Source organism: Galeopterus variegatus, unplaced genomic scaffold (genome assembly GCF_000696425.1).
Source record: "Galeopterus variegatus unplaced genomic scaffold, G_variegatus-3.0.2 Scaffold233, whole genome shotgun sequence".
Lineage (NCBI taxonomy): Eukaryota > Metazoa > Chordata > Mammalia > Dermoptera > Cynocephalidae > Galeopterus > Galeopterus variegatus.
In genome coordinates, this window is record NW_007726344.1 from 549,077 (window position 1) to 565,268 (window position 16,192).

General features: G+C 58.8%; 2 protein-coding genes across 2 annotated transcripts in view; both read left to right on the forward strand.

The window, feature by feature from the left end:
- Positions 1-3,870, forward strand: part of FLYWCH1 (FLYWCH-type zinc finger 1) — a 34,177-nt gene extending 30,307 nt beyond the window's left edge. The window contains exon 11 of the mRNA XM_008566281.1: positions 1,179-3,870. Coding sequence (XP_008564503.1) covers positions 1,179-1,218 — 40 coding nt within the window. The 3' untranslated portion in view covers positions 1,219-3,870. The remainder of the gene's footprint in view (positions 1-1,178) is intronic.
- A 10,325-nt stretch (positions 3,871-14,195) lies between these two features.
- Positions 14,196-16,192, forward strand: part of KREMEN2 (kringle containing transmembrane protein 2) — a 3,744-nt gene continuing 1,747 nt past the window's right edge. Inside the window, exons 1-6 of the mRNA XM_008566314.1 lie at positions 14,196-14,280; positions 14,517-14,691; positions 15,302-15,393; positions 15,491-15,615; positions 15,817-15,970; positions 16,046-16,186. Of these exons, the coding sequence (XP_008564536.1) occupies positions 14,196-14,280; positions 14,517-14,691; positions 15,302-15,393; positions 15,491-15,615; positions 15,817-15,970; positions 16,046-16,186 (772 nt within the window). The remainder of the gene's footprint in view (positions 14,281-14,516; positions 14,692-15,301; positions 15,394-15,490; positions 15,616-15,816; positions 15,971-16,045; positions 16,187-16,192) is intronic.

The following is a 16,192-nucleotide window of genomic DNA, read 5'->3' on the forward strand; positions in this document are numbered from 1 at the left end:
ACAAAAAAAGAAAAGAGGAAAGAAGTCAGAGTGACTTTTTTTTTCTTTTCCCTTTTTTGTCTTTTTTCGTGACCGGTAATGGGATCGCAACCCTTGGTGTCGCGCCCGCACCGCGCTCAACCAGTGAGATCCGAAACATATAGGATCCGAAACCTTGGTGGGAGCGCCGCCGCGCTCCCAAGCGCCGCACTCTACTGAGTGCGCCGCCGGGCCGGCCCAGTCACAGTGACTTTTATAACCAGTGTCACACACTGTCACTACTGCTTTATCCCCATAGTTAGAAGCCAGTTACGTCAGCCAGATCACTCAAGGAGAGGGGTGTTGGGCTTCTCTTCCTGGAGTGAGGAATACCAAAGACTCATGAACAAACTCATCACAGTGGTAATGGAGAGCTACATTTCTTGACAAAGAGCTTTGAAAAGGCCAGGGTGCAAGTCCCCGGCCCTGATGCACGGGCGACTGCCAGGGCAGGAGACAGGACTTTTCAGAAGTGTTGGGTGTTGGTCTGGCCTGTGGCTCACTCAGGAGAGTGTGGTGCTGATAACACCAAGGCTACGGGTTTGGATCCCTATATAGGGATGGCCAGTTTGCTCACTTGGGAGAGCGTGGTGCTGACAACACCAAGTCAAGGGTTAAGATCCCCTTACCGGTCATCTTTTTTTTTTTTCCTTTTTGTCTTTTTTACTGACCGGTAACGGGATCGCAACCCTCGGTGTCGCGCCCGTACCGGGGACTGGCAACGGGATCGCAACCCTCGGTGTTGTGCCCACACCGCGCTCAGCCAGTGAGCGGGAACCGGTGTCCACATGGGATCCAAACCCTCGGCGGGAGCGCCGCCACACTCCCAAACGGCACACTCTCCAGTGCGCCACCGGGCCAGCCCGTTTTTTTTTTTTTTACCGGTCATCTTTAAAAAAAAAAGAGAGAGAAGAAGTGTTGGGTGTTTCTTTCCACAACACACTAGTGTAGAAATCAGGGAATTCCCAAAGTACATGTTATTAAGCAGCCTCATCTTTTAAAGGAATTGATATGATGTATGTACCTGTGTGTGTGTAAAAATGATCTAGCCATAGCCAGTGGTTATCGCTAGGAAAAGGATTCCAGGAGTTCTTAACATACATTGTCTATTTCCACCATGTTTTAGTCTTTGTCATGAATATGCGTTTCTTCGTAATCAGGAACAGCGAAGATGTAAAACTGGACAGCGAGTCCCAATGAGGCGAAATTCCTCCCAGCACAGGCAGCTTCCCGTCTCCGCAGGCATTTCCCATCCACTTAGAGTTGGCTTGACGGAAGCTTCTTTTCACGCCTCCAAAGCATCAATGGCCTTTACATTTCCTCGAGGTCTCCCGGGAGAAAGGCTTGGATGGTATCCTTGGGTCAGCCGAGAACAGTGCTCGGAGCTGGCGGCTTGCAGACATGTATGTCATGGGACAGGGCTGTGGCCGCCGGCGCTTCTGACCTTTGAAGGATCTGAAGAAACATCTCTGTTCTGCTGCTCCGAGCCCATCCATTTTCAGAGCACGCGACTTTGCCAAGGACTTTCCAACCGGGTGTGGCCCTGCTTCAGCTCAAAATGAAAAGTGAAACGTTGTTGTGGAGCCAGGGCAGGTTTGGGGAAGTTCCCGCTTCTTTCTTCAAACTGAACTGCCCTCCGTAGACCAGTGCAAGCCACAGCAGGTCTTTCTAGACAGGTGCAAGGTGGGCCTTGCTGGCCTCTGGCTGCCTCCTCCCGGGATGCAGCTGTCCCCAACAGTAACCTAGCCGGCCAAGCCAGAGGCCTCACCGTACCCTCTGTCAGACTTGCCTTTCTGTGTCCACGATCCCCGTGGCAGGTGTCACTCCTGACAATGGGTGCCAGCCAGATGCTGGCAGGCAGCCAGCACTAGGCAGACACACCCTGGCTCAGGCCAGCTGCCTCCTGGGTTGCCCGTGTCGATCTGAAGCCTGAGGAGACGGTGGAGGCGGGTTGCCTTCCTGTTGGGGGTCTCAGCAGGGCGCCGGCTCAGCAGGTCCAAGTGAGCAGTCTGAGGAGCGGTGAGCGGACACCCCGGGAACTCCAGAGGTCTTGCTTGCTAACACGGCCACGTCCTCCATGGAAGGCCCTCACCCCCACCCTGTAGTTGAAGAGAGAGCACCCAGCCTAGGCACCCCCTCTCCTGGCATGCTGGCCGTAGTGCCTGCCTTCCTGCTGTGGGATAGTGACAGCTTGGGGACCCCCCACTGCCCCTCTGCTTCTATGATTCCCCAATAAACCCTATTTTATATCTCACCTCATAGAGCTGGTGTGTGTCTACAACCCCTTTGCCACAACAGCTGACAACCATGAAGCCACACACTCTGTGTGTCTCAGTGTCACGTGCTCAGGAAGTGATGGAGTTTTGGTTTGGACAATGCCGAGGGGGAGACTCCCACCCCTGGGCAGTGGCGGTCACCTGGCCCAGATGTCCCCTGGACCAAGATAAGGTGGGGAGACGTGCAGTGGGGACCCCCAGAGGGCCTACTGAGGGATCTGTTGCCAGCGCGCAGGGGTGGGTAGAACCTGCTGGCCCCTCCCCGGCCCTGCTGGGACAGGTCATGGTGCTGAATGGGAAGTCTGATTCTCTGCCACCACCTCTCAGCCTGTCTGAGCCCTCCCTGAACTCGTTTACACAAGCGTGGCAGGCCTGAAATCGACACGGCACCCCGAGCAAAGGGCAGTTTTGCCCTGAGGCCCTGGTTGCCTTCCTGGACTGGTAACTGTCCTTGTTCATCAGCCCTGCCCATTACTTGACCTTGACTGTGGTTCCCACCAGACTTGCCCGAAGATACCCCATCAATGTGACGATGTGACACACCCCCAGGCAGTGCCACAGCTGTCCTTCAATCAGCCCATCTGTCATTTTCTGATGGCCCGCAGTACTGGACACTTGACATGTGGCTACGTTTGGGGCAGTGGTCTTGGCCGTGAAGCATCCTGCCCTGAGGTTGAGTAAACCACCCTTGGCCAGACTCACGGCCAAGGCTAGAAATGCGGCCCCGTGGGAACAGACATGGCACCTCAGTCCCAGGCTCCATCTGCATGTCACACAGGTGCATGCCATGGAAGGTGGCCACAGCGGAAGGAAGGCACCTGGACTCAAAAGGACAGTCCAGGTTGTGTTGCTGCCTGCTGGGTCTCCGGCCAGGCCCATCGTGGAAAGGGAAGCTCTGCACAGGGCGCAGACACCCTGAGAGAAATGCCATGAGTCACGCAGCCATTGTCGCCTGCAAAGCCTATGCCGTCCGCTGCTCCTGCCGCCTCCACAGGCAGCAGTTGGGGAGCCACTGCAGGGCTGGCATCTTCTCTCATCACCAGTTGCCACCATGTGGCCATGCCCCGTCCCTCTGTCTGGGCTCTGGGTACCCAGACGTCGGCGTGGGGCATGAGGAGAGGTGCAGGAAGAACAGAGTTGATCACTGACAGTCGGGCATAGATGGTCTCCCTCTTCTTTCCCCTGCTCGCTCCCACACTTCACTCCCACCCTGCTTTGACCTTAGAGGACTGACGGGTGGTGCACGTTGCTGGGACTGCAGACTCCCAGACAGACATGAATTTGGATACTGCCATTGCCTTGGGTGGCTTCATGGCCACCCATTCCTGCCCCAAGGCCACTCAGCCATGGCAAGAGGCTGATAGCCCGTGAGCCTTCCCCCTCACAAGTCCACTTCCTTCAGGGTTCCAGACGCACCTAGATGTCCCCTGCCCTGTCCCTGTCACAGAGCAAAGCTGGCCGTGGAGCGTGCAGCCCAGCCGGGCCCCCTCGGTGACAGTGCAGTGTGGCACCTCTTCCTTCCCTGCCTCACTCTGCTCATCAGTCCCCCAATAAACGCTATTTTATTACATCTGTACCACGTGCCACTACTGTGTGTCTCTGTGCCCCTCGGCAAACAGTGCAAAACATCTCACAAAGTTTAAAACAAACAATTCCCAAGGAGTAGCAGAATATCAACAAGGAACTCAAATTTTGAAACTGGGGGGCAGTGGCCAGCTCTATCCTTGTCCCCAAGGCTGTAAGGTGGGCCCCATTCCCCATCAGTCCCAGCCCAGCCTCCTGTCTGCATCTCCTCTGTCAGAGTGGCACAAGGACCCCTTGTCAGTAAGGTCAGCAAGTGCTTCTCAGAGCCCACCCTCAGCCACCAACTGTCCCTCCTTCATCCCTCCCAGTGGCGGCTCCTCTGGCTTCTCCATCCCAGCCTCCCTCGAGGGCTCCTCGTCCCTGCCCAACCTTGTAAAGTCATGGTTGGTGTTCTGAGGGCTGGGTCTCAGCCCATTTATGCTAATCCACTTTTGGGGTTTAGGGGCTGTCAGTCTATGGCCCCAGCCTGGCCCTCTCTTCTGCAGACCAGACCTGGGTGTCCAGCTGCCTCCCAGGCCCTGCTGGGATCTCCCGTGGGACCGTCCTCCTGTTGTCTTGTCTGCTGCACCACCACACAGGTCATCCTCGATGCCACCCTGCCTGTCCCCACATCCCACCTGCTGTCAGTGCCCGCCAACTGCCTAGTTCTTTCTTTTTTAATAACAGCTTTATTGAAATATATTCACATGGGCCGGCCTGTGGCTCACTCGGGAGAGTGTGGTGCTGATAACACCAAGGCCACGGGTTCGGATCCCATATAGGGATGGCCGGTTCACTCACTGGCTGAGCGTGGTGCTGACAACACCAAGTCAAGAGTTGAGATCCTCTTACCGGTCATCTTTTAAAAAAAAAAGAAATATATTCACATACCACACAATACACCCATTCAAAGTGTACAATTCGGTGTATTCGCAGATTTGTGTGAATGTCACCCCTAATTTCAGAACATTTTTATCACCCCAAAAAGAAGCCCTGTACGCATGGGCAGTCCTTCCCCTCCACCAGCTTCTTTCCCTTGTGTGTCTAGTGCTGGGAGGATTTGGGGAATCCAGGTAAGGCACTAGCATAGTACGGATACCCTTTAGTCAATCCCTGTATTAGTAAGCATCTCCATCCTCCAGCCCCTGGCTCACCTGGGCCCAGCCACTGGCGTGTGTGACCGCAGCAGTGTCCAAAGCCACCTCTCTGCCTCCAGCGTCCCTTCTCTACAATCCTTCCCAACAATAGCACGGTGTAGTGGATTGAATTATGTCCCCCCAAAACTCATTGAAGCTTGAATTGTATCCCCCATGTTTTATGTATTAGAAACTTAGCCCCCACGGTGACTGTTAAGAGGGTGGGAAATCCTATTATGGTGATTGAATGTTGGAGCCTTGAAGAGGTGATTGGATTGTAGGACTGTGCAGTAGTGACTGGATTAAAAATGGTGGTCTGAGGGCTTTAAAAGAAGAGGAGAGTCTCTCTCTCTCTCTCCCCCTCTCCCTCCCTCCTTCCCTCCCTCCCTCCCTCTCTCTCTCTCTCTCTCCCTTCTCTCTCTGTCCGCTGGAGCTGGAACACACTCTTCTCTCTTGTCCGTGGACATCAGAGCTTGAGACTCTTCAGCTTTTGGGTTCCAGGACTTACACCAAGGACACCATCAGCTTCCCTGGTTTTGAGGCCTTTGGACTTGGACTGAGCCACGCTGCTGGCATCGAGTTTGCAGAGGGCCTATCATGGGACTTTTCTTCATAGTCGCGTGAGCTACAATGAGACTCTTCTGCTTTTGGGTTCCAGGACGGAGCCATGCTACCAGCTTACAGTTTATAGATGGCCTATCGTGGGACTTTTCTTCATAGTCACGTGAGCTAATTCCCCTAATAAATCCCTCTCATATAATTATAACATATTCTATTAATTCTATCTCTCTGGAGAACCCTGACTAATACACATGGGGAGGTGGACATTCTAAAATGCAAATCCCCTCACACAACACCTGCCCCAGGTGTCCTCTCCTGGTATCAGGTATGACCACTGGTTCAAGGACCAGAAGCCAGGTGTACCCAAGGGGATCTCTGGGGACCCACCAAGGGCAGGGCAGCCACTGGCTTCAGGCAGGCACTGCCAGTCCCGACTGCTTTCCCGCACTGCTTTATCAGCCTTTTTTCCTTTGTGTGGCTGCCTCCTCAGCCTCCTCAGCCTGTATGGCCAATACAAGATGTCCAGCTCCCCAGGGAGACCGATCGCCCCATCCCCATCTGAAGTCCCAGGGCTTCAGACTCTAATAGGCACAGCCTCAGACCCGCCACCTCTCTCCCCCCCAGTACACATTACTGCTGCGGAACAGTCACCACCACTCAACGGCTTATGACACTCGTTTATTATCTCATGGTTTCTGTGAATCAGGAGTCTGGGAACGGCTGAGCTGGGTCCTCGCTCTAGGTCTCACAAGGCTGCAATCAAGGTGTCAGCCGGGGCTGGGTCTCATCTGAGCCTGGGGTCCTCTCCCAAGCTCACGTGGTGGTTGGCAGGATTCCCTTCCTGGCAGCCATAGAAATCACACTCTGCCTCATCGCCAGCCAGAGAGGGCACCTCTGTTACTTGCAGTCTTTTAAAGGGCTCACCTGATCAAGCCAGACACACCCAGGTTAATCTCCCTTTTGATGAGCTCAAAGTCAACTGGTTAGGGACCTTAATTACATCTGCAAAAATCCCTTCACCATTGAAACATCCATTACATTCCCAGGTCAGGTCCACACTCCAGGAGAGGGGATTACAGAGCAGGTGGACTCCAAGGGGCAGGAACCGTGGCCCATCCTGGAATTCTGCCTGCATAGCTCCTAACCCACCTCCCTTACTAATTTGCCCTCCCTGACCCAGTAAGGGCCTCAGGATCCCAGGCTTCCAGGGGAACAGCTTCCCTGGGTCTGGGGGAGCTGGCCTGTGGAAGTACCCTGGCTTGCAATGACCCGCAAGACTCTGTGCCTGCCAGCTCTGTGTTCCCAGACAAGCTCCTGTGATGCTCCCATCTCCCATACTGCCCGGCCTAAGGCAGGAAGACTTGGGCGCTGCATGGGGGCCCAAGTGGCTCTCCCCACGGTCCTGGGAAGGGGCCTGCATGGGCCTCAGAGCTCAGAGCTCTGCATGGGAGAGGGAGGGGGTAATCCCCTGGGGGTAGGCTGGGGACAGAGCCATGCCTTGTGGGGGTACTTGAGGAGGACCCAGTGTCTGCCATCTACTTGGCAGTGCCCAGCCCTTTGCCTCTGCATGACCTGACCTTCACCAGCAACCCTCGAGGGCCACAGGGCTGGAGCTGCCCACTTTGCCCACCAGCCCCTGGCTCTCCCTTGGGACACCCCATCCCCCCATGCAAGAAAGGCTGCTGCTACAGCTCGGTGTCCCAGTGCGTTCTCCTGCCTGCCTTCCCCTGCAGGGTGGTTCAGTCAATATTAACTGACAGTCTTGAGCACTTGCCCATATATCTTCCTTCTCTGAAGAACTGGGAACAAGGGCCCTCAGAGGATAGTGGGGTGGGCAACTAGGAGCGACTCGGCTCCACAGAGGGGGCTCCTGGCCGCCCCTCACCTGGGCTGTGAGTGAGCACGAGCTGCAGGCCCTCCCCGGGGCCAGGGCTCCTCCAGGCCTGGCAGCGAGCCCTGCACTTGGACTTCCAGGCCTGGGGAGCACAGAGAATCATGAGGCGGGAGCCGAGCACAAGGAGGGGTGCCGCGGGCAGGGTGCAGGCAGGGCAGGCACCTCTGTGAGGCAGTGACAGGCCACAGCCAGGATGGCGAGGAAGGCCAGGACTATGGGGGCGATGTAGATCCCCAGGGGCAGCTGCAGTCCCTCTCCGCGGTTGCGCTGGGGAGAGGGAGACAGTGAGGGGCCTGTCTGGGGAGGAGGGTGGGAGGGTGGGAGGGTGGGAGGGGGCAGCAGCCCTCACCTGCGTGTTCCCCACCAGCTGTTTCCTGAACAAGTCCCCCAGGAAGGAGATCATGGTCGGCTCCTCGCCTGTCGGGAAGGGGTAAGAGGTGCCCCCATCCCGGCCGCCCTGGACCAGCCCCCACACCCACCAGAGGCTTTGTGTCTTACCCTCCCAGGGTCCTCATGCCCTCAAACCACCTGGGGTCCTTAGGCCATGCTCACCACAGCGCCTGGGGCCCTGCCTGCCTGCGATCAACTGGCCTCCCTCCAGCTGAGCTTCTCCCGAGCTTCTCCCGACTGAAAGTGAAACCCTTCCTTCCTTCCCCGGCCTCATTCAAGAGGGAGGGGCAGGCAAGAAACAGCTCGGCCCACCCAGCCCACAGCCCCTAGAGCTGCCCCTTGAGGGGGCCCCTCCCTGGCCCTGCACAGGAACACCAAGGGCTGGGTGGACAGAGAGACAGACTGACTCCTGTGCTCAGACAGAGCCCCCAGCCCAGCCGGGGCAGGGCGATTTCCTGCAAGTCATGTGGATTCCCTGGAGGCACAGTCTGCATGGCCAAGTAACCAGATGAAACCAGCGAGCCTTGGGCACTCCCAGGGCCCCCAGCCTCAGTGTCCTCATCTGAGAAGGGCAGGTCTTACAGACCAAGCCACTGAGGTGATTGCTAGTTGTCCGGTGTCCCTGACTATGGGCACTTGGTGGCATCCCCATGGGGAAACTGAGGCCCAGGGAGCTCCAGAAACTCCCAAATCCATCCAGTAGGTCAAGAACAGAATCTGGGCCGGCCCGGTGGTGCACTGGAGAGTGCGCCGCTTGGGAGCGCGGCGGCGCTCCCGCTGAGGGTTCGGATCCCATGTGGAGACCGGTTCCCACTCACTGGCTGAGCGCGGTGCGGGCGCAACACTGAGGTTTGCGATCCTGTTATCGGTCAGTAAAAAAAGACAAAAAGGAAAAAAAAAAGAACAGAATCCAACTGACAGTTTCCAAATCTGTGCCCCTCCTTGGCTCTGCCTGATGACCAGAGCATATAGGACAAGCTGGCAGCAGCTTACCCCTCCCATCAGAAGTAAGTGTGGCTTTGGGCCTTGAGCCTCCTGCGTGAGGTCTGCTCATCCTCTCAGCATATATGAGGCACCTCTTGTGGCCCAACCTCCCCTGTTTCCCCGGGTGGTGAGGGAAACCTAAGGGAAGCAGGCAGCTTAGGAGGCGGTGGGGCCGGGGCACAGAGAGTAGGCTGGAGGGGCAGTGGTCAGGGAAGGCCTCTAAGGAGAAGCTGTTCTGAGATCTGAAGCAGGAATTAGTCAAGTGAAGACATGGGGGAAAAGCGTTTCAGTGCAAGGGAACCACAGGTACAGAGGCCCAGAGGTGAGAAAGGACGCAGGCCTGAGGAATGAAAGGGGTTCAGGTGCTGGACAGGGGTGGGGGGCGCCCAGAGAGGGAGACTCGAGCCAAACCAGGCTGCACCTGGAAAGACATGGAGAGATGTTCCATTATACTCCATGTGTTCTGAAACCTTTCAGATGATTTTTATCAGACGAGTGACTCGATCAGATTTAATGTTTAATGACTTTATCTGGTCATTTATCTGATCATTTAATGTTTAATGACCAGATAAATGCCTAGTTGCTGAAAGAGGGACCGCAGAGGGTAAGAGTGGCGTATTAGTCCATTTCTGCTGCTTATAACAGAATACCTGAAACTGGATAATTTATAAAGAAATAAATTTTTTTCCTTACAATTTTGGAGGCTGGGAAGTCCAAAGTCCAGGAAACAAATCTGGTAAGGGCCTTTTCCTGGTGGTGACTCTATAGAGACACAGGGTATAGAGACACAGGCTCTACCTTTCAATTACCATAATAGGATTCCCCTCCCCCCCCTTCTAACACTGTTACAGTGGGGATCAACCATCTAATACATGAAACCTTGGGGGACACAATTCAATGCATATCAAGTGGGGAGTTGGACATCAGTTGGGAGAGCAGATGTCTAGGCAAGAGATGGTGGTGCAGGAAGGATGGGAAAGAGACAAGAGATCATTAAGAGATGTTATGCATTGAATTGTGTCCTCTCAAAAGTCATAATGAGTTGAGGTCCTAACCCATAGAACATTAGAGTGTGAGCTTATTGGGACATAGGGTCGTTGGAGATGTAGTTAGTTAAGATGAAGTCATAGTGGAGTAGGTTGGGCCCCCTAATCCAAAATGATGGCATCGTTAGGGGGAATTTGGACACGGGCACCTCACACAGGGAGAACACCATGCAAAGATAAAGTCATTTTGGAGTGATGCTCTACAAGCCACAGAATGCCAAAGATTGACAGAAAACCACCAGAAACTAAGTGAGAGGCCTGGAACAGATTCTGCCTTGGCCTCAGAAGGAATCAACCCTGCGGATGCCTTGATCTTGGACTTCTGGCCTCCAGAACTGTAAGCTAATGAATTTCTGTTGTTTAAATCCCCGAGTCTGGGCTGCTTTGTTACAGCAGCCACAGGAAGCTGACACAGAGGAAAGAGCAGGATGGAGGTGGGAGGGTGTATTGTTAAGATAAATAATATCAACTGCGGAACCCCCCCCCCCCCAATCCCAGTTGCTTAACACATAGACGTTTAGTTCTCACTCCTGCCGAGACCCACACCCATACTTCTGGCTGGCAGGCACTTTCCATAAGGGCACTCAAGGATCTGGCTCCTTCCACCCTCCTCTAAGCCCTGGGCATCCCCTCTTTTAGCTGGTGAATGGAGAAGAGAGAACCTGGGGCTCTGGGAGGGTGCTCGAGACCTGCTGGAGGTCAGACCTGCCAGGGGCCTATGTCAGTGCTTTCCAAACTTGAACACCCAGGGATCCCGTAAAAGTGCAGGTTCTGCAGGAGGTCTGGGTGGAGCCTGAGAATCTGCATTTCTAACAAGCTCCCTGGTGATGATGATTCTGGTCCGGGGACTGCACTTTGAGTATTGAGAGGTGTCACTCCTGCCACCGACCTGAACTCACTCCCATAGCCACACCTGATGCAAGGGAGGCAGGGAGATGGAGACCAGCGGTTCGTGCAGGAGTTGGAGGAACCGGGATCAGTAAACATAGGCAGGTGGGGCAGGCAGGAGGTGGGCAGGAGGAACACAGCTCTCCCACAAAGAACAGGGCAGCAGTATCATTGCTGCGGGGGGACCAGCAGGAGGTCACGACTGGGATCTTTCTAAACCCCTGGGAAGGCCCCAGCCTTTGTCCCAAGAGAAAATGAGAACTGCCTCAGGGTCTCAGAGGGGCCCACAAGCCCACTCCCAGCCCCCAGCCCTCGTCCAGGTCTCACCTAGGACAGTTGAACCACTGACCCCTTAAAGGTGTGGCCTGGCCTGGTTCTTCTTCCCCCAGGGCTGCACATACAACAGTTCCAGGGCCTCGTTTTGCCTTGGTGGCCTTGATGTGCCCCTGCCATAAGGGGTGTGCCCCAAAGGATCCCACTGGAAAGATGAGGAAACTGAAGGAAGATCCAGGGCCGCTGAGCAGCCGTGGGTAGAACCCAGGAGTCCTGACTCCACACTGGGGTCCAACCTCACTCTGACCCTGCTCTCCTGGCAGAAAAGGGCTGGGCTCAAATACACAGGCTGGGCCACACCCACCCCTTTATGGCAGTCCCTGAGCCTGCCCCTCCAAGGTCCACCACCTTCTTACCGTCTCCCCCGCGCAGACAGGGAGAATCCCTAGTCGCATGCCCAAGGGAGGGCAGGGCAAGGCCGACCCCAGGCCCTGGGTTCCTTCTCGCCCACCCAAGCCCAGGTCCTCCGCTCCTTTTTTCCTGCCGCCCCCTCCTGGCCGGTGTGCGCCTGAGAATCCGCTCCCCTCAGAGGTGACAAGCCAAGGCGAGGACTGACGTCCACCGGAGTCGGACTCAGGCCCTGGTAACGCTGGCTGACCCCTGTCTTTTTTTGGCCTCGGTCTCCCCGTCTGTGAAATGGGCTGCTGGAGATCCTGCCCTGGGGGTGTCGCTCACGGCAGAAACATGGGAGTGGTGGTGGGACCTCCCAACGCGGGCAAGAGGGAGCTGGTGTCTCTATGTAGCCAGACGTCCCTGCGGAGTCGGGGACCGTGACGCTGTGTGCGATGGCCGTGCGTCGGCGCCCCTTACTTGGATCGACCGAGCGGAGTTTGAATCCCGGCTCCAGCACTTCATAGCTGGTGGCGGCGCTCGAGTCACGTAGCGCCGCCGAGCCCGGGTCGGCCCATCTGCAGAATGGGGAAATGCGGACTCCTCCGCAGGGCGTTAGGAGCGCAGACACGCCGCTGCTTGCAGAGCGCTGAGCGCCGAAAGCTGGGGGGCCGGGGGAGGGCGCGGAGGGCGAAGGCCTTTCTTAGTTCTCGAATGGTCCATGAGCGACCTGAGACTGGAGTTTACGGCAGGGACACGCCCCCCGCCATGTCAGTTCCAGAGCCTCGGAACTAAGCACCCCCTCCTTCTCATCCGCCGCCCCCGGGCGGGGTGTCGCAGTGCCGCGGTCCAGAGGGACAGTGCTAGGCCCGCGCTCCAGCCCCGCCAACCACTGACCCCTGTTTCTGCACGTGGAGTCCTGATTGTCCCTGTCCCCCACCTCGCCCTCCTTCGGCGAGCCGTGACGGGGTGTGCGTGTGAAGTTCCTCCACACACTGATAGCATAGCCCAGGCCTGCACCCTGACATTCTCCGTGGGCTGCAGCCTGGGACAACGCCACCCTGCCTCTCTGCTCGCGGGCCGGAAGGAGAAGAGACCCGGGGTTGACAAGGTGGCCCCTGGCTCCCTCGTTAGGGAGGGTCAGGCGGGGTCCAGCGCCGGGCCAGCGTTTGGGGAGACTCCCACCCCAGCGCTCAGCGAGTTGAGAGGGCTCCCCGAGGACATGACCTGGGCGTGGCCTGGAGTTTCAGCAAGACCATCTCCTTCGAATGCCCCCCGCCCGCGTCCCATGCGCCCCTGGCCCCAAGAGCCTTGCCGTGAGGCCCTAACTGCAAGATCCCTCCCGCCCCCGTTGAGTCACTGCCGTGGGCACTTTGGCCTCTCGGAACCCTCCCTGCGACCCACATCTTGCTTCTGCATCTGCTCCCGAACGGGGGAGGGGAGATTGGCAGGGCAGGGACAGGTCCTGCGGGTGCTTGGTGCGGGGGTGGGCAGGCTGGTCGGAGGGGCAAGGGATCTGGGCGGGGTGGGGGGCAGCTCTGGGCCCCAGGCCCCCACCGTCTCCTTCCCCAGGCCCCCGCCTCCGCCCTCCCACGCACCTGCGCTGGCCTCCCCCCAAGCCCTGGGGGCAGCGGGCGGCGCTGGGAGATCAGAGGACTCGAAGGAGTCGGGTCTAGGGGGAGGGGGCGGGGAATTTCCCCCCACGCCTGCCTGGGCCTGCTCCCCTCCCCGTCCCCCGCTAGGTGGGGGGCACCGCTGGGGGAATTCCACCGCACTGCAAAGGCTCCGGAGAGCCTGGGCTGGGGGTCCTAGGGAGGGGAGGGGAGCGGGACTGGGACCAGGAACGCAGCTGCCTTCCTCCCCAGACACCAGCTGCCCCTGCCTGTCCCGGACTGAGCGTCCACGATTCCTGCCGGTCTCGCGGCTGCCGGGGCCCGGAGTGGCACTTTCTCCTCCAGGCCAGTGGCGTCGGGACCTGGGGAGGGAGGAGCGTGAGGATCCCGAGAACGTGTGCTTGTGAGCTTCTGACAATGAGTGGGTGACTGAAGGGGAGCCGTGCATGCACTTGAATGAGGGTGCTTGTAACCCGGAGACTGCGGATGTCCCCGGGCACGTGTGGCCGCGCGAGGGGATCCCGTATTTTCCCTGTTAAAGTCCTTCTGTCCGCTACTAGCCTGGACTGTCCCCATCCGCAAGCTCCCACCAGAATCCGCACCGACCCTGAGGGGGAGGGGGCGGGGAGGCGCGCGCTGGAACGCCGGGGGTCCCGGGGCGGGGGGGCAGGCGTGGGAGGCGTCCGGACCTGCTGCCTCTGCTCCAGTCTCGGGCGGGCCTTCCCAGTCTCCCTCTGGGGGAGGGAGGGACCCAGGGGGAGGGACCGCGGAGGGACGCGAGGGGGGCAGGAGCCAGCGCGTTAGAGACCTAAGCGAGGGAGACGCAGTGAGCAAGGCGCAGAGGGAGGGGGCGGGTGTAGACGCCAAGGCAAGACCCGGAGCTCAGAGAGGCAGACACTGAGAACACCTCCGGCTAGATACTCCCCAGAGAGCCCTCCGGGTAGAGACAGGGGCAGAGAGACGCCTCCAGAAGCAGAGACCCTGGGAGGCAAAGACCCCCCGGGAGATATTTCCCCGCCCCAGTCGGAGAGCGCCACCCAGAGTGCGACAAGGACAGACGCTCAGAGGACAACGTCCCCAAGTAGCCTGGGAGACCCCAGAGCGACCCCGGGGGCGGCCCGGGCCGTGTCCAGGCCAGGGCGACCTCTTTGGGGTTGGGGGCGATGGGGACACGGGCCCTGAGGGGTCTCCTTCTCCTCCTGCTGTTGTCGCCGCGCGGGGCCTCGGCGGGGAGCCTGCACAGTCCAGGTGAGTCCAGGCACAGCAGCCGGGCCATGGACACCACCCCCTCGTAGGCCTGCGCGCCCAGGGCCGGGTCCCCGAGGTTGGGGAGGGGGCAGAGCAGGTGGCCGGAGCAGCTGAGCAGCCCGAGGGCCGCCGCGGGGCGGGTGTCGGGGCGCTGGCTGGGGACCCAGGCTCGTTGGAGGGGGTGAGGACGCCCGGCTAGGGTCCGGACCTCCCCAGGCCCCGCTGTTGCCGTGCAGGCGTGTCCGAGTGCTTCCAAGTGAACGGCGCCGACTACCGCGGCAACCAGAACCGCACTGGCCCGCGTGGGTCCGGCCGCCCGTGCCTCTTCTGGGACCAGACGCAGCAGCACAGCTACAGCAGCGCCAGCGACCCCCAGGGCCGCTGGGGCCTGGGCGCGCACAACTTCTGCCGGTGAGGGGCGGGGCCTCCGTGCGGGCCGGACGGAGATCCGCGAGGGGCGGGTGCCCTGCCGGAGGGGAGGATCTGGGGCGGGGCCTATCTTGCTCGGGGAAGGGGCACAAAAACTGCGCAAAAGCCTTTGACTTTAGGTATCCAACTTCTGCGTAGCCTCAGTTTAGGGCCAGGAGAGAAGGACCAGGCCTGGGCACTCAAAGGGACTGTACGGGCGGGGCCTGGTCAGAAGGCGGCCCTGGATGGGGCTGGCCGGTTGCTCAGTTGATTAGAGCGTGGTGCTGGTAACACCAAGGTCCAGGGTTCGATCCCTGTAAGGGCCAGCCGCAAAGGAAAAAAAAAGACCACAGATCTACAGATGGCCTGAAAGTCCTCACATATGAGATCAAGTCCGAGTAACAGCTGAAGACCTAAAAACAGCACTCAAGTCCCCTTTTTGACCTGCCGTCCACTCGGAAGCCGACGTCCAGAAGCACGTGGTGAAAACTAGACTTTGTTTTAAGACGGAGGCGAGCATAGTCTCTTACATGCACGGAGCCTTCTTTGCACACAGGCTGGGATTTGCGCTCTTGGGGCGGCGGGATCCCCACCACCTCTCTCCCACCCTCAGGAACCCAGACGGTGACGTGCAGCCATGGTGCTACGTAGCCGAGACGGAGGAGGGCATCTACTGGCGCTATTGCGACATCCCCACGTGTCACAGTGAGTGGGCCAGGCCGGAGAGAGGTGGGAGCGCTGTGGTGCCCAGGCGGAAGGTCACTTTGGAAGGTGCGGGAGCCTGACTCCACTGTCCCCTCAGTGCCCGGCTACCTGGGATGCTTCGTTGACTCGGGGACGCCCCCAGCCCTCAGCGGCCCCAGCGGCACCTCCACGAAGCTCACGGTCCAGGTGTGCCTTCGCTTCTGCCGCATGAAGGGCTACCAGGTACTGCCCACGGGTCCAGACCAGTGACCCCTGATCTTGACCTCAGGACCCCACTCCTCTTCCAACATTCTGACACCAAACCTTGTCACTAACTCCGAACCAGCAACCCGATTCCCACTTCCGATCCCGACCCCAGGCCCCCCACCACTTCACTCCTCCTCCAGCCCCTGCCCTTTGGGGTCACCCAGTCTGTGCTCCCAGCTGGCGGGAGTGGAGGCTGGTTACGCCTGCTTCTGTGGCTCTGAAAGCGACCTGGCCCGCGGACGCCCGGCCCCCGCCACCGAATGTGACCAGATCTGTTTCGGCCACCCGGGCCAGCTGTGCGGCGGCGATGGGCGGCTGGGCATCTACGAAGGTGAGGAGGGGGCGGCAGTGCGCGGACGTGGAGCTCCGCGCGGCCTCGGGCCCTGACCTCTGGCCCCGTCCGCAGTGTCCGTGGGTTCTTGCCAGGGCAACTGGACGGCGCCTCAGGGCGTCATCTACTCCCCGGACTTCCCGGACGAGTATGGGCCGGACCGGAACTGCAGCTGGGCGCTGGGCCCGCCGGGCGCCCTGCTGGAGCTCACCTTCCGCCTCT